The 24,692-nt window shown below is 50.6% G+C and overlaps 2 protein-coding genes across 2 annotated transcripts in view; one reads left to right on the top strand and one right to left on the bottom strand.

Moving 5' to 3' along the window:
- The first annotated feature begins 6,060 nt into the window (after positions 1-6,060).
- Traf5 (TNF receptor associated factor 5) overlaps positions 6,061-24,692 on the top strand; it is a 43,884-nt gene continuing 25,252 nt past the window's right edge. Inside the window, exon 1 of the mRNA XM_052738037.1 lies at positions 6,061-6,373. The gene's annotated coding sequence lies outside the window, so the exon portion shown is untranslated. The remainder of the gene's footprint in view (positions 6,374-24,692) is intronic.
- On the bottom strand, positions 12,987-14,180 carry LOC128109347 (keratin-associated protein 4-3-like). The gene is made up of 2 exons (XM_052736537.1): positions 14,167-14,180; positions 12,987-13,647 (listed from the first exon to the last, which is right to left on the bottom strand). Exons 1-2 carry the CDS (start codon positions 14,178-14,180, stop codon positions 12,987-12,989), a joined length of 675 nt encoding a protein of 224 aa, XP_052592497.1.

The following is a 24,692-nucleotide window of genomic DNA, read 5'->3' as shown; positions in this document are numbered from 1 at the left end:
GCTGGAGTCCAGGGGGTCTCCTAGAGAGCTGCTGGTCTTCCGTCCGTATTGGAATCCCAAAGTAGGTTCTGATACCACTGAAGGAATGCCTCAGCAGCAGGAGAGCTGAACTTGCCAGCGAGAGTGGGGTCAAGCAGGAAAAAGCCAAGGAAAGCTTCTCCCTTGCCCATTTAGGTGGCTTGCCCTCAGAAGGCGTGGACCATATTGAGATGGCTCTTCCCAATCAAGAAAATCTGTCACAGGTGTGGTTAAGTTGACAACGACCATCACACATACAGTTTACCCTCACTTCATCTTTATCAGTCCCTTAGTGAAGGAGCATGGCTCCTGGGGTCTTGTATTTGTGTTTTTTAATTATCACACAAAGTATTGGGTGTCATGGCATGTCAGCCCCCTGTCTTTGGTTCCCTTCCCCTTTCCTCAGCATCTCTTACCCCTGAACACTTCATTAGAAAACAATGAAGCAGATAGTCCTTGCACTGAGGTTTTTGCAAGTTGTCATTAACAAATTAGAGGTTTACTGATAGGGGGCAGGTCTTCCTGATGTGACTTCTTGGGACTCTGGCGGGAGTTTGTGTAAGCATGCTTGTAAGCGTCTGCACTGGTGAATGCAGTGCTGGCAGCCTCCAGATGAGGGCCGCTGGACACTTGTGAGCTGCCGTGTCGGGGCTGGGAACTGAACCCGGGTCATCTGGAAGAGCAGCCGGTGCTGTTAACCACGGAGCCATCTCTCCAGCTCCGAAGAGAGGATCTTAGAAAACAAATTACATGAGTCTGGGGAGAAGATCTGCCTGCTGCCTGTCTTTTGTAGGAGTCAACCCGCCAACAGGCAGAGCTGAGGGCGGTCATTTGATGGAATAGAAAGGATCATCTGTCACTGGTCAGGAAGAAAACCCACGGATGTCTGTGCAGCACACTTGGTAAACCAGCGAGTGTTTACGTGCGCCACAATCAGGCTTGCTTTCCGCCGGGAAAGCTTTCCATTGGCTTGCCGCTGTCCACGCTTTCCAGGCTTTTCCATGCGCTGTAGCCCGTAATGGAGTTTAAGGTGCGATTGCAAGCCCAAGGGAAAGATGTTTTCTCCTTGTCTGGTCACATCTGTCGCTAGGTGATTGAAAGTATGCCTTTTGTCCTCAACTAACATGACCTCACCAGTCTTGCGGTGTAGGGTGAGGGAAATAATGCATTTGACCAGCAGGTGGCAGCCTTCCCTCTTCAGCCTGCCCTCAAGTTGGCGGCCAAGGCCACAGTCACTCCAGTCAATTAAACCACTGGTTGTAGGCAACCATAGTGCCCAGAAGAATCAGATGTTTGCCCTTTCCTTCTGCAGAAAGAGTTTGTGTATAGTTTTCGGCCCTTCTCTTTGTAGGTGAATCTAGTTTAAGGACTACTAAATTAGTTTACTGTTAAATATAATATGGAAATTAATTCTGAATATTTTTAAAATAATAAAACTGCTCAAATTTGCCTCTGTCTTAAGGCTGTTTTGCTTGAATTCCCACTCACCACTGCTTGAAGGGAGGGTACTCTAGCAGCTAAGAGGCCCAAACCTGACTTCCTAGGTTCATCTTCCACCTCTCTCAGGGTTCTGTGGTTTGGAGAAAATTGTTCAATTGATAAGTTTTCCGATCTGTAAAATTATGATTAAGTGGATGTGTAGTTTGAATAAGAATGGCCCCCATAGGCTCATATATTTGAATGCTTAGTCATCAGGGAGTGGCACTACTTGAGAAGGATTAGGAGGTGTGGCCTTGTTGGAACAGGGGTGGGCTTGTTGGAGGAAGTGTGTCACTGGGGTGGACTCAGGTTTCAAAAGCCTCAGCCAGGCCCTATGGCTTGCTCTTCCTGCTGCCTGCAGATCCAGATGTAGAACTTGCTGGGGGATATCCTTCTGTACACAGTGAATAAGTGTTTCTCTCATTGGTTGAGAATAAAGTTGTTTTGGCCTAGAGCCAGGCAGAATAAGGCTGGGTGGGAAGGCCAAATGGAGATACAGGAAGAAGAAGGGTGGGGTCAAGGCAGTCACCAGCCAGACGCAGAGGAAGCAAGATGAGAATGCTGCACTGAGAAAAGGTACCAAGCCACGTGGTTAAACATAGAAAAGAATTATGGTTTAATTTAAGTGTAAGAGCTAGCTAGTAATAAGCCTGAGCTAACGGCCAAGCATTTATAAGTAATAGTAAGCCTCTGAGTGGTTATTTGGGAATTGGTGAATGGGAGAGAATCATCCATTCACAAGAACTCTCAGTACCTCTCCAGCACCACGTCTGCCTGTGTGCCACCATGCTTCCCACCATGATGATGATGGACTGAACCTCTGAAACTGTAAACAAGTGCCAATTAAATGCTTCTTTTATTAGAGTTGCCATGGTCACAGTATCTCAACAGAACACTGACCAAGACTGTGGGTTAACATGGAGCAAGTGCTGGACGCACTATACACACTTAGCCTCAGGAAATGCAGTTTTAAGCTGCACGTGCACATGTTTCTCCCCCCCCCCCCCATTTTTTTTTCTTTTCTGAGACAGGGGCTCTCTACATAGTCCTGGATATCCTGGGATTTGCTGTGTGGCCAGGCTGGCCTTGAACTCACAGAGAACTTCCTGTTTCTTCACTGCAAAGATTAAAGGCACCTGGCTTTTTGTTTTGTTTTGTTTTTTGTTTGTTTTGTTGAGACAGTCTCTTGCAGCCCAGCCTGGTTCACACTTGCTTTGTATCTGAGGCTGACTTGTATGGTGATATTTTATTTGTACTGAAATGTGATTTTATTTGTATGTTAATAAATAAAGTTGCCTGGGGGGTCAGAGCTAATAGCAAGCCATAGCAGAAGCCAGGTGGTGGTGGCGCACATCTTTAATCCAGATCACATGACAAACAGATCTCTGTGTGTTCAAGGATACAGCCAGCATGGAGACACACGCCTTTAATCTGAATACCAACCACAGAAGACCTGGAGGTCTATATAGACAGGCAGTGATGAGGAGGTCATGTGGTTGGGTTTACAACCAATGAGAAGGCAGAACAGAAAGTCAATAAAAAGACAGATACACAGGAAGTAGGTCTCTTGCTGAGGGGAAGGACAGCAGTCAGTGGCAGGAAGGGTAAGAAGGCGGTTTTAAGTCTCAGCTCTCAGCTACTGCTCTGACCTCTTGGGCTTTTAACTCTGCATTTGGCTCTGTGTTTCTTATTTAATAAGACTGTTCATCTACAGACTTGAACTCCTGATTCTCTTCCCTCTGCCTCCTGAACACTGTGATTACAGGCTTAAACTACCACATCCAGCTTTATTTCTTGTCTATGTACATTATGTTTTGTCCTTCCCATATACCTTCATGGATGTTTATGTTTGGTTTTGCTTTGTTTTGAAACAAGTGAGGGTGTCTCTGCAGGTGTCAAGGCAGGAGACAGAGCCATCTGTGAGGAGAATGAAAACTTGGTTCAGATTGCTTCACCAATGTGGATCAAACCTCAGGGAATCTGGGCAGTTTAAGGCAGGCATATTTAAACACAACAGAATTTGGATAATGGTTTGCATGCAACAATCATTCCCATTCCAGGTATACAATAAAACTTAAGGTGTGAATACACAGAAACTCATTTACAAAGTACATGTGACTATGAAGATGGGTTCTACAGCTAAAAGGCATAGAGTCTGGTGTGGTGTCTGACTGAGAAGTTAGTAGGCTATAAAGTACATGTGACATCTCCCCTAGGGATGTCTATTAACTGGAAAATAAAGGTCTATCTAGTGAGGGGAGAGTCTGGGATAAACATTTTAGGTGAGGTCTGTCTCTACAGCACAAGGTGGGTGAGGTGTGCCTCTACAGATAGCAAAAAGATCACCAGTTCATTAACAATAACTACACCTGCCTTCTGGGCAGAAAACAAGTCATTCCTCCTTTGAGGAGAGGCCCCTGCATGTCTAATATCCCTGTTTTCCCTAGTGCTCTGGGCACAAGGACTTTTATGCCCCCAACTGACAAGGTCTTGGTGTAGCCCAGGCTGCCCTTGAACTCAGCAATTCTGCCTTAGTCTTCCAAGCAGTGAAATTCCAGGCATGAGCCCCCCTGGCCAGCCACCATCAGAATTTTTAAGAAAGGCTACATGACCTTCATCTGTCTGGGCTGTACCCCAGGGTCTGTGTCTGATCTCTTCGTCATCCTGCCCATGACTCTGGGATCAACAACGGGAGCTTCTGACTACTACCATGTCAGCATTACCAACACTGGCTGCTCTTCCAGAGGACCTGGGTTCAATCACAACACCTACATGGTGGTTCACAACTGTCTGCAACTCCACTTCACTCTTCTGGTCTCCTTGAGCACCAGTAACACACAAGGTTACAGACATCCATGCAGGCAAAAAAATTTTAAGTGTATGCCCTCCCAAGCACACCAAAAAGTCCTACTATGTGTCTGTGGAGTCCGGTGGCCACCGTTTGATAAAGATTTACTCTGCCCCAGCTTGAGATTTCATCATATCAAAGCCTTGGGTCTCATTTTTGGAACAGATTGCTTTATTCAGTTGGTTAACAGATTACTTTATTCAGTTGGTTAAGAGAGACCAGGGAATCATAGCTGAGTATAGTGCCAGTGACCAAGCATAGATGCATTGTTCATACCACACAAGGATCTTTCCAGTCTATATCGTCTATGTTTCCTACGGTGTCTGTGGTGGTTTGAAGGAAAATGGCCACCGAAGGGAGTGGCACTGTTAAGAGGTGTGGCCTTGTTGGAGTGGGTGTGGCCTTGCTGGAGTGGGTGTGGTCTTGGAGGAAGTGTGTCACTGTGGAGACAGGCTTTGAGGTCTCATATATGCTCAAGCTACACTCAGTGATACAGTTCACTTCCTGCTGCCTTTGAATCAAGGTGTAAGAACTCTCATGTCCTTCTCCAGCACCATATCTGCCTTCATGCTGCCCTGCTTCCTGCCATGACAATAATGAACAGTAAGCCAGCTCCAGTTAAATGTTTTCCTTTATAAGAGTTGCTGTGGTCATGGCGTCTCTTCACAGCACTAGAACCCTAAGACAGGGTCTAAATATATAGATAGGGTTGTATCACCTTGCAGTAATGTAAGGAGAGGTGGGAAGTAGGGCATATAGATGTACTGTGTGGAGGGACAGAGGGGAGGACTTCAGCTCAGGACAGGGACGCAGCTCTTTCAATTCTCACAAGAGTAAGCTGATCCAGAGTGCCAAAGCAAGCCCACAAGCCATCTTCCCCACTGATGTTTAATCTCACTAACCAAAGGCTAGCGTCTGGATTTCCAGCTCCTGTTGGCTGCTCCACCAGACTCCACATCTGCTCCTTAAAGTTGCTGCCCAGCTCCAATGCACACCTGTGTCCACTCCAAAGTACCTAGAACCCCCTTCTCTTAATGATGGGCAATCGACACTCAGGATAGCTAAGTACTTCCACAGTTGTCTGACTTGGGATGCTAGCCCGTTTCGTTCATATAGGCTGAAATTATTGTGAACGTGTGGAGCGAATGAATTGTAACAGTCCTGTGTTTGGGAGTTGGGAGGCCAGGATTCAAGTTCTAGCCTTGGGTAGATCACTCCGGTCACCTCTAGATAGCTCTCGTAGTTCAGGCACCAGGTGGCTCTGAAGACCAGGAGAGCTGTCTGGGGAGCTTTTGACAGATGAACTAACTCTAAGTACGACTCTGAGAGACAGCTAATGTTAGGCTAACAGCAGGACGAGGGCTGGCGGTGGATTTGTACTGCTCTGCAGGAAGCTTCGGGAAGAAATGTTTTGAGCCAGACCTCTGATCTTGAGCAAATGCGTCTGCTCCAGAACGGACAGGTTTGGGAGGCCGTCGAGAGGTTGATTGAAGAGCGAAATGCATACGGTTCAAAGGCACATGAGGTACTGATGGGCCTAGAGAAAGAAGGCTAGGCTTCTAGGGTGTGGGTGACTCTCAACCTCCAAGGGGATACTTCGCCCAGCTCGAGGGAGTTCCAGCCCGCCCCCAGGGCCTCACGCCCCGCCTCTTGGACGTCGTGACCACGCCCCTCCGCCCAGGCGCCCTGACCACGCCTCCATTCTCGGCCCCGCCCCTCCCGGAGCCGGCCGCTAGGGCTGGACGGCGTCTGCAGCTGAGGCGGAGCAGCCCTGTGCCTGCCGCCGTAGGGCGCCAGCGGTGCCCCTTGAGCCCCACTGGTGGCGAAGGCCGGGTGAGCGGACCGTCCCAGCTACTCTGAAACCGAAAGCGGCTCCGGACGGCGGGCCGGAGGCGACCTGGGACACCCGGCCCCTATGAAAGACTTTGCAAGCAGAATTCGTTAACGTGAGCTTAATGCCAGGAACGCAAACTTGCACTGGTGCTATAGCGCGTGCTTGTTTGGAGACAGCACCCGACTTTCCCAAAGGTGAGTTCTAGATTTCAGCCCACCCGCGCCTGGAGGTGAGCACCCAGCAAAGTGGGCGGAGACAGTTTTCACACCATTAAGGGCTTGACCTCCTTGCCAGCCAGCTGTGGGGTCTGACAGTTCTGAGGACTCTTGTTGCAGGTCCCTTTGGGCCACCCTGGTTGGCTTCTTTCTTCCTCAGCCTCTCCACTCCGTCCTGCTGACTTTCCATATTTGGCTATTTCAGATTTACTTTCTTGAGAACTCGGTATCTCTCCGCGGCAGGCACTGAGCTGGTAGGAGTTCGGGTGTGGGCTAAGGTCGGTGAAATGGGGAGAGGCTCCCTTCTCCCCAACCCTCCACAGCCTGTGAGAAAAGCATCCAGCCACCAGCTTAGTGTAGTAAATATTGGGCATAGGTGCGGTGTGAAAACTGGATTGGGGCCAAAGAGGATGGTTCCTTTTTCTAGGAATGTATGCATTTTTAAAGTGTTCGGGAAGACTTAAAATGCAAAGAAATTGGTTAAAGCATTCTGAGAATAGAACTGACTGGCGTGCTTCGTGCAGCCCAAAGCCAGGAGTGTTAACACGACTGAGGTTCTGAGTGAAAACCTGCCACCTTGGACAACTGATTTGAACATAAAAGGCAAAAAGGACGGCAGGAAAGGTGAATGGAAGAAGGTGATGGTCGGAAAAGCCTAGGTTCTGTTCATGTGGTGAGTTCAGGAAATGGGTCAGCCCCAGGTCCTGGACTGTAGTTTCCCTGGGTCTCTTGAAGGGCCAGCTTGTGGAAGGGGCTGTGAGAGAGGAGAGTGACTTTCTCAGGGTCCCTGGCCGAGGCCTGTAGTGTGGGAGAAGCAAGGCCAACGTCAGCAGAGAACCCGTTGGATGTGGGTGGATGACATGGGGGCCGAGCCACTGGGGGTAGGAGCTTTCATGTCCTGGGTGTCTTGGGGGTGATTTACAAGGTGGGGGAGCCGAGGCCTCTGAGTCAGTCCCATTAGACTAGTGGGAGAAACACGCCTTACGTAGTTAGAACCTCCGCCTTACTGAGGGGGACCTTGAAGAAAAGGAGAGCTGCCTGGGAGAAAAACTGTCCCTTTCAAACCTATTTGCTCATCACTCCTGTCACTTGTCCTCCTTGGTCCCCCACGACACCCTATGAGTCAGGGCAGCTTTCCACATCCCCCAGATGGTGAGGGGGAAGCACCGTGTGTCAACAACCCCTGAGCTCTGCCGCTGGGCCAGGCGTGGGACTCGGAGGTTTCTGCTTCATCTTTCTCAGAGAGCCACATCTGCCCACCTCCTCTTTAGTCTGAGGGGTCAGCAAGAGGACCCAGATTCCCATAAGTACTTGGAGCATCTGCTCCCAGCAATGTGGGCAACATTCTGCTGGAGACTGCTCCTGCTGTGTGAACAAACCTACTCCATCCACTCAGGCAGCCAAGTGCCTGGGGCAGGACCTGGGTCTGATTTTGTCTAGCCTGGAATCTGGCATTGGTTAGCCTAAAAGACGCTGGCTGAGTTGCATCCAGCTTATTTGGGGTGTGTCTCCCAGCTACTGAGGACAGGTGTTAGTGAGACCTTCATTAGACCCTGGGAATCAGACTAAGATTTTGGGTTATTAATAGTCTTTCACGTCAGACTAGCTTCTCTCTCCCAGAGAGAAGGGAGAGGCAGGTGCTTTTCCTCCAACTCCACCTTATTGCAAGCTGGAACTCAGAAGTGATAAGAAAATCTCACAGCAATAGGAGTGGGCAGGATCCTATGTTCTTGCCATTATATGTTGACCAGAAGAAGCCCAAATTCTCTAGACGGGTGGATAGGAGAACCAGCCAGATGTTAGCCCCCACAACTGCAGTTTTAAAGACTTAACAAGCAGATGACTGGGACGCAGGGACAGATACAGTCTCTAAGTGCTTTCCTGGCCCCAGTTGTAGCTTTTCTGATTCTTCTGGGCAGGAGCTGGTGTCCCTGCAGAGCTGTGGGAGGGGTGGCAGGTGGGATGTCTACAGCACCGTTAGGGACAGGGAGAGGTGAGTCATTCTATGGGACAGACAAGGAATCCCAAGGGCTGGGGCACCTGCCGCCACCACCACTACCAGGCCTGGGCCAGCACTTCTGTGCTGCTTTGCTAAGAAAACAGTGCTTGAGGGATTCCTATGCATGGCCTCTGGCAAGCCCTGTCTCAGGAAGAAGTGGAATGGCAAACCTCGAGATAAAAGTGAAAACGCTCCTTAGTCCTGACAGGGACTCTAGGCCCAGGCACATTTGCATGTTAATGTCGCAGGCAGCTGGCTGTGATGTGCACCTGTGCCCGCTGTGCCTGCTGTGCCCTCTGCAGCACACTCAGATGTGTGCATCCATGACAGCCCAGAGGGCAACGCTCATTTCGGCAGCCTGTGCCAAGTCAGTTTCCCTCCTCACCGAATCAAAACACCTCTGGAATCTCCCCACAGCCTTTTCTTCCCTCAAGGCCAAGCGGCACTCCTCCCAACCCAGCCAGAAACCTCCACCTCCATGAAGAACCAACTGCCTGTCTTCTTCCTGAGGCAGGCTCCCTCTGCTGCTCCCCCCCCCCCCCCCCCCCCCCCCCCCCCGCTCCTCCCCTGCTCCTGGTCCAAGCCTTCTACACTCTGCTGTTGATGTGAAGGCTCTGTGTTTCCAGTTTCTTTTCTCCTAAGTTCACTGGAAGCCTATGGAAAGAGGTGTCTGCACTTTTGGAATCAGCCTCCCTGGGCTCCCTGCACCTGCTGCGCTTGCTGTTCAGAGGCCTCATGAAGGCTCCTGAGGTCTGCTAATCCTCTGTCGCCAGCAGGAGCCTTGCAGCTGTCTGCCAGCCTGTCTGTCAGCCATCTCCTTGGAGCTGGCTGTGTCCCCACTGGGGTTCCCTAATTTGGCCTTATTCCTCCCATCCTCCTCCTGCTTTGGAGGTGCCAATGTGGCTATATCTGGAAATCAGTTTTCTGTCCCTAGACTCCTCTCTTGGAGTTCTTTCTCACTCCGAGGCTTAAACCTCGAGGCTTAAAGAAAGACACTTGATTTCTGTAGTATTGGTCACCTTGATTCAATGTGGTGTTTCCAGAGCTCCCTAGACACTCATCTCAAGCTGCTTCTTCCTCCCAGTTCTCCAACTGTTTCAAGGTCCACTGCTGTCTCCCTGTTCTAGTCGGGTCCCTGACCAGGCTCGGAACCGCTTTCCTGGGTGGCCTGAAGTATACATTTACTCTTTTCAGTCCCCAGGTTTGTCTGTATTCTGTTTTTCTTTCCACCATACTGCAGATTGTCTCTGTAAGCCTTACTGGTTTACACGCATTGCTTTCGGTATGTCAGAGTGGAAGAGTGTGGGTTGCATAATCTGGCAGGCTGGGATCCGAATCTGGATTGCTTTCTTTTATTTTTGAGATAAAATGTCACTCCATAGCTCATGCTTCCCTTGAACTCACTGTGTAGTCCAGACTGGCCTGGAACTTGGCATCAGCCTTCCTGCCTCAGCTTCCCAAATGCTGGGATTGTGGGTATTTGGTGTCTCAGCACAAGAAGCAGTCAAATCTGGAGTTTTGACCTTCTGGGTATGGTCATGTGATCAAGGCAAGTTGCCCAAGTCTCATAAGCATCTTAGTCCCACTGGCTTGAAGAGGTGGTGATGTCTCCCACCTCTGGGGCTCTGGACGGATAAGATGAGCCAATATCCATACCAAGCCCAGTGTATGAGAGCTCAGGAAGGCTGTATGTTAACAGCACTAGAGTTGTGAGATCTCTGGATCTGGGGAAGGCATGCCTGACCTAAAGCAGACACAGGCTAGCAGATGAACTTCCATGTGCCAGCGTAGACCAGAAATTATGTCATCCTATGCTGTCCCTTCTTAGTCTAGGCCAGAGACCTCAGGGGCAGGGTGAGTGGGTTGGGACAAGACACAGTGGGGATTAGCTAGAATGAGTTCTAGGCAGCTTCAGAGGCAGAGGCTTGGGGGCTAGGATTCTAGGTCCTTGGAAAGACCCAAAGCAGACTGCCACTTTAAGGAAGAACAGCGTTTGGTAGAAGGTCAACACAGGGACCCAGCAGAGGGAAATAAAGCAGACCAGAGAAGTGAACCAGAGACTCCAGGTCACCAGGAGCAGGCAGTGGTGGGGCTGACTTGTAGTCACCAGCCAGGGCTTCCCCCTGGGTGGCTTAGAACTGGGGGAGGAGGGTTGGTGAATGGGACCAGGCTAAGCAGATACTGCAGAGGGTCTTCTGCCTTCTGAGGAAGACGCTGGGAACACAGCTTGGGTACAGCCTAGGAACATTTGTCCTATTTCCCAAGTCAGCATAAATCAAAAACAAAAGAAACAGAGCCGTGCTGGGGAGGTGGCAGCTAAGAGCACTTGTAGTTGAAGTTTTCTCCAGTCCTGCCCAGCCCCATGGACCCCGCAGCTGCTTATAAAATCATCACTCAGAAGCTTATGTTAAGTATAACTGCATGCCATGGCTTAAGCCTTTTGCTAGCTAGCTCTTATACTTAAATTAGCCCATAACTATTAATCTATGTGTCACCACATGTTCCGTGGCTTTTTTTTTTTTTTGAGTTCCATTACATGTTGCTCCTTGGGCGGCTCACTGGCATCTCCCTCGGCCTTCTTCCTGTCTCTCCCTTTGAATTTCCTGCCTGCCTCTAAGCTGCCTTGCCATAGGCCAAACAGCTTTATTTATCAACCAATCAGAGCAACACATTTACACATATTCACAGCGTACAGAAAGACATTTTCCCATCAAGCACTGACTGCTCTTGTAGAGGAGCTGGGTTCAGTTCCCAGCACCCACATGGCAGCTCACAATGGTCTGTAACTCTGGTTCCAAAGGATCTGGTGCCCTCTTCTGGACTCCGCAGGCACTGTGTGTATGTGGTGCACGCACATGCATGCAGGCATAACACACACACACACACACACACACACACACACACACACACACGACAGTAAGTATTTTGTAAAAGAAGCAGAACAAAATGGCATGACTACAAAACCAGACGGGGTTGGAGGGACACGGGCAGAATCCATAGGCGAGGTATGTTGAGCTGGCTTCATTGCTAGAGAAGGGAATGAATATCTTCCTAGAAGTAACTCTGGAGAAAGCAACCCAGGGCAGGGTCATCTGCTCCTTTTTGGATGCACTGACTTCAGAGTGTCTGAGGTCTGCAGTCGTGCAGGTGGGTCTCTCAGGGAGGATGTCTGGGTTGAGAGGAAAGGCGTGGACCTCACATCATGGTACACCATCTTCCATGCCAGCTCAGTTGGTTTCAAGGAAGCTCCTCAGTATTTTAAAGTACCTGTATTAAGTCTGAACAGTCCGGGGTTAACTGTGTCACAAGCTGCCTCAAGGACAGATAAGGGAAAACCAGATGACCAGTGGCACTAGTGAAGTCAGTCACAGGGGGCCGGAAAAGAGAAGTTTGGGGGTGGTAAGAGTGTACGGCCTTCTTGGGAAGCTGAGGTTTGTGGAATGAGGAGATGCGGGCTAGTGGGGACAAGGCACAGGGATTCCAGGGACGTCTGAGAGTCCGGAGCTTTGGTTCTGCTCAGTCCTGTGAGAGACAGCACTGAATGCTGAAGGATAGAGCTGGCTGATGTGGAGCGTGAATGTAGAGCAGGTGAGCATGCATGAGCAACCACAGACGCTGCCCAGGAGTCCAGGGCAGGCGTTTGCCAGCTGGGGAGCTTGGCTGAATTCTGAGGTTACCTCTGCAGCCACTATGAGAGAGCCAGGGCAGATCGTGGCCCCCGTGCAGGGAGGCACAGGTGTGGTGGCAGGAAGTAGAGGCTGTTCTGGTCTGATGACTTCTGTGTTTTCTGTGCAGTAGGAAGTGAAGTTTCCCGGGGAGGCTGGAGGGAGTGGTCAAGGTTTGTAGAGAAAAGTTTGAAATAGATATTTGAAAACACGAAGGGCTGAAATCAAAAGGCTGGCCTCATGCTATTGTCACAGTGAAATTTCGTGAAAGGGACCCTGGTCCATGGGATTTTAAACCTAGCACTTGGTGTAGTGGGTGCCTCAGGTTGCAGGACCTAGATGCCCCGTGGATATCAGGTGACCTGGACTGTTGCCTGTCTGTGTACATCCTTCCCAGCCCTTTCGTCTTTACCCAGGCACCTAGTGCTCTGAGGCTGGAGCCTCCTCTAGGGCTCTTCCCTGTGAGTGGGGAACATTGTTCAGACTTCAGTCTCCACCGGCAGCCCACCCCAGGCCAGTCTTGCTCTACCCAGAGGATTTCAAGGCCTACAGATAGCTGGCATAAAAAGTGTTAGTCCCTGAGCGGTGTGCTCAGTGGCACAGAGGCTCCTGCTGGCTGTGAATTGTTCATCTCAGTCAGTACTTACTGAGCACCTATGGTGCCTGAGGCTCCAAGGCCTGGAGCTCAGTAAGCAGAAGAAACACCCCGCCCGCCCGCCCCCATGGTGCTCGGGTAGGGAAGTCAGAGAGCAGAGGCATGAACATCTGACAGAAGGCAGCCTGTGCTGTGGAGAAATGGGGTGCAGCAGGGTGATGGGGTGCAGCAGGGTGACGGGGTGCAGCAGGACGACGGGGTGCATCAGGACGGGGTGCAGCAGGATGATGGGGTGCAGCAGGATGACGGGGTGCAGCAGGATGACGGGGTGCATCAGGACGGGGTGCAGCAGGACGACGGGGTGCAGCAGGACGGGGTGCAGCAGGACGACGGGGTGCAGCAGGACTGGGTGCAGCAGGGTGACGGGGTGCAGCAGGATGATGGGGTGCAGCAGGACGACGGGGTGCAGCAGGACAACGGGGTGCAGCAGGACGACGGGGTGCAGCAGGACGGGGTGCAGCAGGACGACGGGGTGCAGCAGGACGGGGTGCAGCAGGACGACGGGGTGCAGCAGGACGACGGGGTGCAGCAGGACGACGGGGTGCAGCAGGACGACGGTGTGCAGCAGGACTGGGTGCAGCAGGGTGACGGGGTGCAGCAGGGTGACGGGGTGCAGCAGGACTGGGTGCAGCAAGATGACGGGGTGCAGCAGGGTGACGGGGTGCAGCAGGACTGGGTGCAGCAAGATGACGGGGTGCAGCAGGATGACGGGGTGCAACAGGACGGGGTGCAGCAGGACGACGGGGTGCAGCAGGACGACGGGGTGCAGCAGGACGACGGGGTGCAGCAGGACTGGGTGCAGCAGGGTGACGGGGTGCAGCAGGACGACGGGGTGCAGCAGGACGACGGGGTGCAGCAGGACGACGGGGTGCAGCAGGACGACGGGGTGCAGCAGGACGGGGTCCTGGGCTTCTGTGTGGGCTGCTGAGGTAGGCTTGAAGCAAAGGAGCAGGAGTGCAGGGCGGAACAGCAGTGAGCAGAAGGCTGTTCTGCTGTCAAAGCACACAGAAGGCAGTTGTGGCTGGAGTGGGCGGGGGAGGGGGAGGAAATAAGAACACGGAGTGAGGGTCACAGCAGGGCAGCCTTGACTGCTAAGGACAGCAGCTCCCACCCTGAGTGTCGAGGACCCTGGGAGCTGAACAGCGACAGGGCTAACTTCTGTCTTTTTTTTTAGATTATAATACTTCATTTCTCACTTCCCTTTTATCCCTCCAAAGCCTCCTATCCCTATCCCTCCTTGCTCTCTGTCAAATTCTTGACCTCTTTTTTCATTAATTGTTTTACATGCATATATGTATATGTATAGACATGTATAATCCTAAATGTAACCTGCCCAGCTCCCACTCACAGCAATCGATAGTTTCCTATAGTTTCCTCTGTGGAAGGTTGAGTCATCATGGACGTCCCCCGTCCACTGTGGCATGTCCATAGTTGTTATCTTTGTTCCACTCACATCTGGGTAGTCATGCTGGCGAAACTTTGTGGGCGTGGTTTCTGACATTTCGAGGGAATACAATCTCCCAGCAAACTCCCTGACCTCTGGCTCTTACAGCCTTCCTGTCTCCTCTTCCGCAGTGGCGTTCCCTGAGCCTTAGCTGCAGGAGTGTTTCGTAGATGTATCCACTGGGACTGGGCTCCACTGACTTCCAGTCTTTAAAAGGGCCGTTATGATACAGGGCTGTAAAGGAGTAAAGCCGCTTCAGAGGCCAGCCTTGAGACCAATTTCACCAGTGGAAGGCTGGCTGCGGCGTGGGTGAGGGTGGGTCCACTGAAAGTGGTTCTGTGGGGGCCGGCGAGGGACAGAAGAGCAACAGGATTTGGTGTTGCGAGACAGCGAGGAGCCAAGGATACGGCCCAAGTTGGGAGGCCAAGCCACAGGGTGGGGGGTGGAGGTGGCAGCAGCGTGTGACTAGGATGAGCAGGTTGGAGTGGGCCCCGGGTGTCAGGGGTGGCACTTGCCAATGGGAAGGGGTGCACTGAGAACTGAAGTGAGGCTGGGTTCGAGGGAGGGCTCAAGCTGCAGACAGGATCAGAACAAGTAGAGGCTGAGGCAGGAAGATGGCAAATTCAAGCGTGCCTGGGCTCCAGAGTAAGTTCAAGGCTAACCTGGGCAACTTAGTGAGACACCATCTCAAATGTAAAAAAAAAAACAAAGGGTGGCGTGGGGAGGTCAGGACTCCGTGATAGAGCACTTACTTAGCATATGTGAGGTCTTAGGTTCAATCACATGCGAGTGTGCACACACATTCTTTCCCTTAGCTCCAGGCTGTATGTATAAGGTGTTATGAAACCTAAGTGAGTTTTTAAATGTAAACTTGGATCCCATTTCCAAGTTATTTTGTTATGTATATACAAATGTTTCAAAACTTCAAAATTTTAAAAATAAAGTTCAAAATCCAAAAGCACTATCATCCCCACGTTTTAGATCAAGGATGAGCAATCTGTGTTTAAATCTCTTCTTCGGGGACTGGAGAGATGGCTCAGTGGTAGACACACTTGCTGCTCTTGCAGAGGACTTGGGTTCACTTCCCAGCACCCACATGGAGAGATATAGCTGTCCATAATTCTAGTTCCAGGGTACCCAGCACCCTCTTCTGGACTCTGCAGGCATTGCAGACACAGTGTATTTACACACATGCAGACAAAACACTCATACACATAAAAACAAATCTCTTAAAAAAATAAATAAACCTTGCCCGCTTACAGCTGTATGATTTGAGGCTGGTTATTTTGTTACACGGTAGAAACCCTAAGTAGGAGACTAATGTGAAAGCACAAGCTGTAACAGGTGAAGAATCAGGCTCTAGGGGGTGGAAAGCTGGGCGGTAGTTAAAGGAGCACTGGCTGCTCTTCCAGAGGACCCCAGTGTGCATCCTACCACCCACATGAAGGCTAATCACTGGCTGTAATTCCAATTCCAGGGGACTGGACGCCCTCTCCTGGCCTCTATGGGCATTGCATGCAGACATACATGCAGGCAAAACACCGTTCACATAAAATAAAAATAAATAATTAAAAAAAAATCAAGCTATAGGTCCCATAGAATTACCTTCACGGACACTGCTTCAGTCAGGACAGTCCCTCTGGATCCAGTTTCTGTCTCTTTTTTTCTTTATTGCGTTATTTAATATATAGCCCAGTTGGCCTCAGTCTCCAAGGTGCTGATATGTGCCGTCACCCTTGGCCACTTTATTGATACTTTTGCCTGATATTTATTTGTGAAGTTGGTGGCTAGCTCATCTCATGAGTCTTTCCAGAGATGACTGGTTCCAGTGAGGGAGGAAAAAGTTACCCCAAATTCATTCTGCCTGCTTTTCTTACATTGCCTCACCGGGTTCCCTGCTACTCCCCTCTCCTGTGGTTCTGATCCATCCTGATAGTGGTCAACACTGAGTATCTAAGGTATCCGATGTTGGAGCCGACCCTGGAATGCCCACCATATGGGCTAGGCATCTGGGGTGTGCCTGGGTAGTAGACCTCACAAGCCTCTGGCCCGCTCCGTGAGACTGGGCTGTGAGTACCACCTTTGGTCCATCTGTTTTCTCCATGGGCCTCAGTCACTGTAGCTTGAGTTTTCCTGCCTGACCCACAGTCAGGACAAATCTCTCTCACCTGCCAGTCCCACAGCCGCTCGACCCGACCAAGTAAACACAGAGACTTATATTGCTTACAAACTGTATGGCCGTGGCAGGCTTCTTGCTAACTGTTCTTACAGCTTAAATTAATCCATTTCTATAAATCTATACCTTGCCACATGGCTCGTGGCTTACCGGCATCTTCACATGCTGTTTGTCATCATGGTGGCTGGCAGTGTCTCTCTGACTCAGCCTTCCACTTCCCAGCTTTATTCTCCTCCTTGTCCCGCCTACACTTCCTGCCTAGCCAATGGCCAATCAGTGTTTTATTTATTGATTAATCAGCAACACATTTGCCACACAGAACATCCCACAGCAGTCACTGTTGACCTCCCTGCCAGTTAGAAGGGGTCTCCCTATCTGCCTCTCATAAAATATGGACCCATGTTTCAGCTCATGTCTGTGGCCAGTTCCCAGCTTTGAGATGGAGATGTGTTACTGAGCTTGGACTGAGGCATCAGTGAAGAGGTGGAGCTGGAACATGACCTTGGGCGGCTAAAAGCCACCAGTTGTCAAACCAAGGCTTCTAAGTATCAAAGGATGCCTTCCAAAATACCCAGGGGCTACCTCATACCTTGGACAATACTGAACCTATGTTTACTAGGTTTTTCCACTTATATAACTGAGTTTAATTTATAAATTAATCACAGTAAGAGATGAGCAACTAATAATAAACAAAATAAAACAATATGCTATAATAAACTGCCAGCATCATTACTTATTCATGTGTGATAATGAATAATGAAGCTCTGAGAAATCATAGAAGTTGATCTGATAACAAGACAACTTCCAGATGACCAATGGGTGGGTAGTGTATACAGCCTAGATACTCTGGAGAAAGAGAAGGTCCACCTGGTGGTGGTGGCACACACCTTTAGTCCCAGTACTCGGGAGGCAGAGGCAGGCAGATCTCTATGAGTTCGAGGCCAGCCTGGTCTACAGAGCAAGTTCTGGGACATCCAGGGAAACCCTGTCTTGGAAACCCACCCCCCCAAAAAAGATAAGGTCCATATCACAAGCAAGATAGGGTAGGAAGGCATAAGATTTTATCACACCACCAAGAAATGATGTGTGCAGCTTAAAACTCATGAATTACTTATTTCTGGAACTTTCCCCTTAATAGTTTGAGACATTGATCTCAGGTAACAGAAGCCACAGCCACTGTACTCACTGCCGTGCGTGTTCTGGAGCCTGACTAGGGTGATTTCAGTCTCCGCTTCCTTCAGAACACCTCCAGACCATGGAAGGTGGACCAGGGGCCCAATCCTCACTTAAAAATGCTTCAGATTTCTAAGCTAAATCTAGCATGTTTGTTGTTGAGTGTGTATAGTTCTGTGTCCACATGGTCACTGGAATGTCACATTCCATGTGTGTGTGCCCCGTGTATCTGTCTGTGTGAGCAACTGGGATGCCAGAAAGGGAGAGAGGGAAAAAAACTAAATCTGTGCTGTTAGGCACCCGCTTGATGGAGCAGGGTACCTACCTGCCTTCAGAAGTAGTCTGGCTTCAGAGGAGGGAGCCTTTCTAATGAGAACTGGGAGTTGTGGCTAAGAGAACCAGCCCTGTCTGGGGAGCCCTGCAGGAAGTGGGGTGCTGAGCAGGAGGAGGAACCTCTAAAGATGTGGTCAGCCTTGGAGGAGAACCTAAGAATTTAGTGTCCCCAAGGCCAGGAGGATTAAAGAGGGATATGCCACAGACCACCGATTCAAAGGGCAGGAGGGCTATAACAGACTCACCCCTCACCCCCAGATGACTCAAGAGCAGAATACAGATGCACTCAGGAGGGTAGGGAAGACCTCAGAAAGGTGCTGGGGTATTGGTAAGGGACACAGATCTGCTGGGAAGGTATGATTCTGTCAGATGATACCCTGAAGCTCCAGAGATGAGACGGAGTCTAGAAAACTTGGCTGGGAGATGCTCCTGGGCTGAGTGTAGCCCTCGGACAGGGCCCAAGGAATGGGAATTTGGGTCGACTCAGCAGTGCTTTTTGTTCCCCAGTCTATCTGTAGAGATGGGGTGGTTTGCACATGGTAGCTACCTGACCGACTGCGTGGTGGGATGGCCCGATATCACTGCATTCTGAACAGCACACTGAGTAAGGAGGCAGGAAAATGTTCCGAGAAGATAAAACAGAAATGAAAACTGGCAACAACTGAGTGGGAAGACGGCTCAGCTGGTGACTTGCTTGCTGGCCTAGTTCGTGAACTCCAGACCAATGAGAGACCCTGTCTCAGAAAGCAAGGGACAGCTCCTGAGGAATGACACCTGAGGGTGACTTCTGGACTGCACAGGCATGCACACATGTGGGTACAGGTGTACCTGGGGCTGGGGAGTGGAAAAGGGTGGGCTGTGTGGCTGTGGTGGGGGGTAGGGTGAGAACAGCCTGAGGGCCGGGCACACCTGCACACCTGCACACCTCCCCCCTGCCACACACACACAAACACACACACACACACACACACACACACACACACACACACACACACACACACACAGCTCTGGGTAGGAGAACAACTTACTGAAAGAGGCCAGATGTGGAGAGCAGCCCCTGGGCTCGTCTGGGGAAGCAGCAGGTACCCGATGAAAAGCTCACACATACGCCAGGACCTAGAGAAACCCTAGAGTTGCACATGTACCACTTCCAAGTGTGCACTAGCCAGCAGGGAGCTATGCCTCCCAGAACTACAGCTGTGGCCCCAGCCTCCACAGAATTCCAGGCTTGGGAATTTGACTGTGATGGAGCTACACCCGCCATCACATTCTCTCTGGGTGCAAGGGGAGAAGACACAGCAAGACAACATGCTTCGGGGCAGACAGATGGTGAGGAAGTGAGGCATGAGGAGGTGGGAGGCATGGCACATTGTGCTGAGACTTGAGCAGTGTCTTCGGGGAGAGGAGCTAGGCCATCTTCCTAGGGCCCCAGACAGCTCCTGACATCTCCCCTTTCACTCTACCTTTCCCTATTTCCTTGGATGCCAGCACCTCTGCCCAGGTGTGGGGGCTTAAATCCCCAAAGCTAGCCTTGGTTTCTCTGGGGACCCTCAAGCCCCACATCACATGGGTCTGCCCTGTCTCCCTCCCCGCTGGGTGGAGTCAGCCTCCTGACGTTTGACACTGCTGACCCTCAGCCACCCTCTGTTCAGCATCTGGAAAGGTCTTTTTAGAACCAGAGCAGCCCATGCAGGGTCTCTGCACTCTGCTGGCAGAACAAGCCAGAACGCCTCCCTGGTCCACCCGGCTCAGCAGCTCTGGCTTCTGTCCTCTCCCGCCACCCTCCTCCACGGATGGCACTCGGGCAGCATGGCCTCCCTTCTGTTTCTCTGACAGGGTGCACCCCTGCCCCTCTAGCACTGGCTCTCAGAGCTCCTCCTTATTTTCTTGAAAGAGCTTATCATATTCTGTAATTGCCAACTTCCTTTACTTCTGTATCCCCACCCACCCCACCACAGCTGGACCATATATCCTGTTCTGTTTTTTTTTTAATTGGTTTTTTTTTTTCATTCTTTAAAGATTTATTTATTTAATGTGTGTGAGTGTTTTGCTCAAATGTATGTCTGTGCCTGCAGAGGTCAGAAGAGGGCATTAGATCTCCTGGAAGTGAAGTTATGGATGGTTGTGAGCCACCACATGGGTGCTGGGATTCAAACCAGGCCCTTCAACTGGACCTGGCCTGGACTGTCTTCATGGCCCTGAATCTAGTGCCCCTCTGCACGTGTCCTTATGTTGGGCCCCTGTGTTCTTATTTACCAAATGTTGATTGAGTGCTCTCAACCAGGCGCTGCTGGCTCCTCAGGAGAGTAATGAGGAATGGCAGTCCCCTGGGACGTTTGTAGAAAGTGGGGACCACACAGAGTGGCAGCTGTGGAGGAGGTCCAGAGCTTTGGAGCCAAGCAGGCCTTTGAGGGAAAGCTTTGCTGTGGCTTTTCCTGGAGACTTAAAAATATCCCTGGTTGGCACTAGCTGACTTGGGGGGAGACTGTGTTCCCCAAAGGCTTCCCTCCCAACTAGGGGCAGCAGTACCTCGGGACATGTGTGGGTCAGTGGCTCCAGAGATGCCCTTCAACCCTGCACCCACATCTTGTTGCTGTCTGCTAAGCTGCTGGAAATGAGGAAGTAGACTTGGCAGTCAGAGAAATCACACTTCTCTGAGGAACTGAAGCCACGCCCTCCTGGCGCTTCCTTCTTCCTCCCCAACACTGGCCTGTCCCGTCGCATCTGTAACCTCAGAAATGATTCCCAAGTGAGGGAGGGCTCTGCCTTGGCTCAGCAGGGCTGTCCTGCACTGCTGTGTGCACTGTAGCAGCGTCTTCCCATAATTCCCAGCTGGCCATCCTCCACATACATCGAGCCTAACAAGGTCAACACCAGAGACAAGGTGTAGAGTCCTGGTTGTGGCGTCCACACAGGCTCTCCTACTACACACTAGCATCTCAGCGACTTTAGAGCTGTTTCTGACAGTGAGTTCAGTTATGTAGGTATCGGGTATACAGGTGACAGAAAACCAAGAAGCCAAATAGAAGACCCAGAGAGGCTGCTGGGAAACGAGGTGGTTGACAGCAGAAGCCACGCCCTCTAGGGCTGAAGGCACAAGGGGTGGTGGTTAGTGGTTCTGCCGATCATCATCTGGGACTATGCTGAACTAGGCTGGTGAGAACTGGCTGTGGAGAAGGGCCATCTGGCATTGGTGAGAACCACATAGATGAGGTCACGTCGAGGTGCTGCCCCATCATGTTCTCACTTCATTCCCTTCCAAGAAAGAGTCTGCGGTGCCAACCCTCACCCCACCTTCTGGTTCAGACCCTAACCTAACAAGAGTAGAGATGGATCACCCCACCTCTTGTGCAGACCCCAGCATAGTGAGTACAGGATGGATCACCCCAGCTCAGGGTACAGACCCCAGCATAGTGAGTACAGGATGGATCACCCCACCTCAGGGTACATACTCCAGCATAGTGAGTACAGGATGGATCACCCCAGCTCAGGGTACAGACCCCAGCATAGTGAGTACAGGATGGATCACCCCACCTCAGAGTGCATACTCCAGCATAGTGGGTACAGGATGGATCACCCCAGCTCAGGGTACAGACCCCAGCATAGTGGGTACAGGATGGATCACCCCATCTCAAGGTGCATACTCCAGCATAGTGGGTACAGGATGGATCACCCCAGCTCAGGGTACAGACCCCAGCATAGTGAGTACAGGATGGATCACCCCACCTCAGGGTACATACTCCAGCATAGTGGGTACAGGATGGATCATCCCACCTCAGGGTGCATACTCTAGCATAGTGAGTACAGGATGGATCACCCCAGCTCAGGGTACAGACCCCAGCATAGTGAGTACAGGATGGATCACCCCACCGCAGGGTGCAGACCCCAGCATAGTGAATACAGGATGGATCACCCCATCTCAAGGTGCATACTCCAGCATAGTGGGTACAGGATGGATCACCCCATCTCAGGGTGCATACTCCAGCATAGCGGGTACAGGATGGATCACCCCAGCCCATGTGCAGACCCCAGCATAGTGAGTACAGGATGGATCACCCCACCTCAGAGTGCATACTCCAGCATAGTGGGTACAGGATGGATCACCCCAGCTCAGGGTACAGACCCCAGCATAGTGAGTACAGGATGGATCACCCCAGCTCAGGGTACAGACCCCAGCATAGTGAGTACAGGATGGATCACCCCAGCTCAGGGTGCAGACCCCAGCATAGTGAGTACAGGATGGACCATCCCACCTCAGGGTGCAGACCCCAGCATAGTGAGTACAGGATGGATCACCCCAGCTCAGGGTGCAGACCCCAGCATAGTGAGTACAGGATGGACCATCCCACCTCAGGGTGCAGACCCCAGCATAGTGAGTACAGAATGGATCACCCCAGCTCAGGGTGCAGACCCCAGCAAGCAGCAAACAACTGGCCATCACTTTCATGTCACACTGGATATAGTTTATTATTAACCAATCTAGAACTTGTATGATACCCTCTGGGAAATTCCTTTATGTTTTTCATCCATAAAATGCCTCCTTCAGTCGGGCTGAGCTGCTTTCTTTGTGAGCTCAACAGAGCCGGTTCGGCAGACTTTTGCTAGGCCCCTTCCAGACTCCAATAATCCTTCATCAAAGTCTCTTTTGGTGGCACTTGCCACTGTGGTATTGTAACATCATTTTCTGTCAGAATCCTGCCCTTGTAGGGCCTCAAGGACAGTTGACTATCACAGGCCTGTGCCGTCTCTGGACCTGTGCCTGTGTGGCAATCAGTGGATGGGCGGTCTGCCACGGTGGAGATGGACAGGTCTTACTCAGGGCTTCATAGCTGGTGAGACGTGGGGCAGACAGTGTCCAGTTGCTGGTCTTGAACATGTTTCTGAGTTTTGCTTCAAGGTCCTGAATCTCCCCCAGGAACCAGAGCTTGGAACCCACCTGGGCTTCTTAGAAACTGTAACACAATGTCTGAAAACATTCCCAAGTTTTCCAAATACTTATGAATCCAAACAGAGTACTGGGACACTGGAGGTGGGTGGACAGACAAGCAAGGACTATCTTACTTTGTTAAACCTGAGACTAAGACAAGTAACATTTTTGCAGAAAGCTAAATGTTCACAGCTTCCACATTTGAGAGTATTTATGTGCTCCTAAAAATGAGTTAGTAAAAAATAACATAAGGTGAGTCAAGAACTTAAATTGTTGGGAGCTAGAGAGATGGCTCAGAGGTTACGGAGAGGATGCCACTCCTGGGCTGGAGCTCAGTTCCCATTCCCCACATCTGGCAGCTCATAGCCTCCCATGGCCCCAGGTCCAGGGGATCTTGACGTGCATGCACACACACATATACACTCTAAAATCTTTTAAGTACTTAAAGTGTGGTACTCTTTGCTATCCTTTGGAATTCTTGAATTCTAGAAAAGATACATTTGTTTATGAAATAGAAAAAATGAGGTTTAAAAGGACTCTGAGTTTTAGAAAGCAGATGGATGCAATTTCTTTTCTTTCTTGGCTTGAACTAGTAACTCTCTGGCAATCTGTGCACTCTACTGCTTGCAGAATAGCGTCTGTCAGGAGTACAGAGGCTCTCATACTCCATGGTGATTGCTGGTTTCTCCCCTTTTGCTGGTCCTGTTACATGGCTCTTGTAACTCTGAGGGGAAGGTTTTAACATGCTTATGTATTCCCCATTACCAACTGGAAGCATCTAGTTAATTAGTATGTTAGGTGAAAAGGTATCATCAGCCTATTGTGGTTCTGTTGGGCTTTCCTGTGGATGAGCCAAGTGGGTGGAGGCTTGAGGAAGCCTGGGAGGAAGGAGCAGTACCCCACCTTAGGACACACCCCATTTCCTTTCCTGTATAGTAACTCTGTCCTGAAGATCAGAAATCCCTACCCAACAGCTGACCATACATGCTGAATTTTAAACATGTGATGAGATCAAAGTCACGGTTGGACCCCAATCGACTCAGGAGTGTTCAGTGCTCACAGGCACAGGCAGAGGCATTGGAATAGGTCTAGGAAGTACACAAGCAAATGACAGCAAAGAAAGACATTCAGTCCTGATGACCTGCTCTCTGTTTACCAGGAGCAAGAGAGTGTCCGTGACAGTAAGAACCACTAGCCCTGCAAGCCACAGGCCCAGCAGCCAAACCAAACGTGTTTCCCAAAATGAGCTTCAGGGACCCGTGGTGCCCAAACAGCCTCTACTGGCAAAGCATTGCTGGCAGTTGCCGGCTTCTGGCGAACTAGGTAAGAAGAGTCCTGTGGCTTCTGGCTTTGGCCAGTGGCAGTGACCACAGTGAGAGAATACTGGGGTGGCTCTGTCTTGGGCTGTCTGATTCCCGGTTAGAGGATCTGCACCTGCAAATAAACCACACCGTTGGCCACTTCTGCTCCCCCTTCACAAACGCACAGGGGTGTTTTCCAGAAGTTTCCTGAGGCGGGATGCTATAGTACCCAGGTGAGGATTCAGCTGTAGCCTGCTGAGCAGGATTTGAAGATGGACAAAAATGGTGAAACAGTGTGACTTTTTGTTGATTTTTTTCATTAAAAAAATTACTAATGCTAACATATAATTGGCTTATGTTAAAATGAATGAATGAGGGGCTGGAGAGATGGCTCAGCAGTAAGAGCACTGGTTGCTCTTCTAGAGGACCCAGGTTCAATTCCCAGCACCCTCATGGCAGCTCACAACTGTCTGTAACTCCAGTTCCAGAGGATCCAATACTCTCACACAGACATACATACAGGCAAAACACCAGTGCACATGAAATAAATAAAAATTTTTAATTAATGGGATGTTTTTAAATTCTTCTATTTTAATCTCAAATATAGCAGAAGTCAAAAGAGAGA

This window comes from Peromyscus californicus, unplaced genomic scaffold, assembly GCF_007827085.1.
Source record: "Peromyscus californicus insignis strain IS unplaced genomic scaffold, ASM782708v3 Scaffold_14__1_contigs__length_90479793_seg_2, whole genome shotgun sequence".
NCBI classification, from domain to species: Eukaryota; Metazoa; Chordata; class Mammalia; order Rodentia; family Cricetidae; genus Peromyscus; species Peromyscus californicus.
The sequence above is the reverse complement of the archived record's forward strand: the minus strand, read 5'-3'. Positions and strand labels throughout refer to the sequence as shown.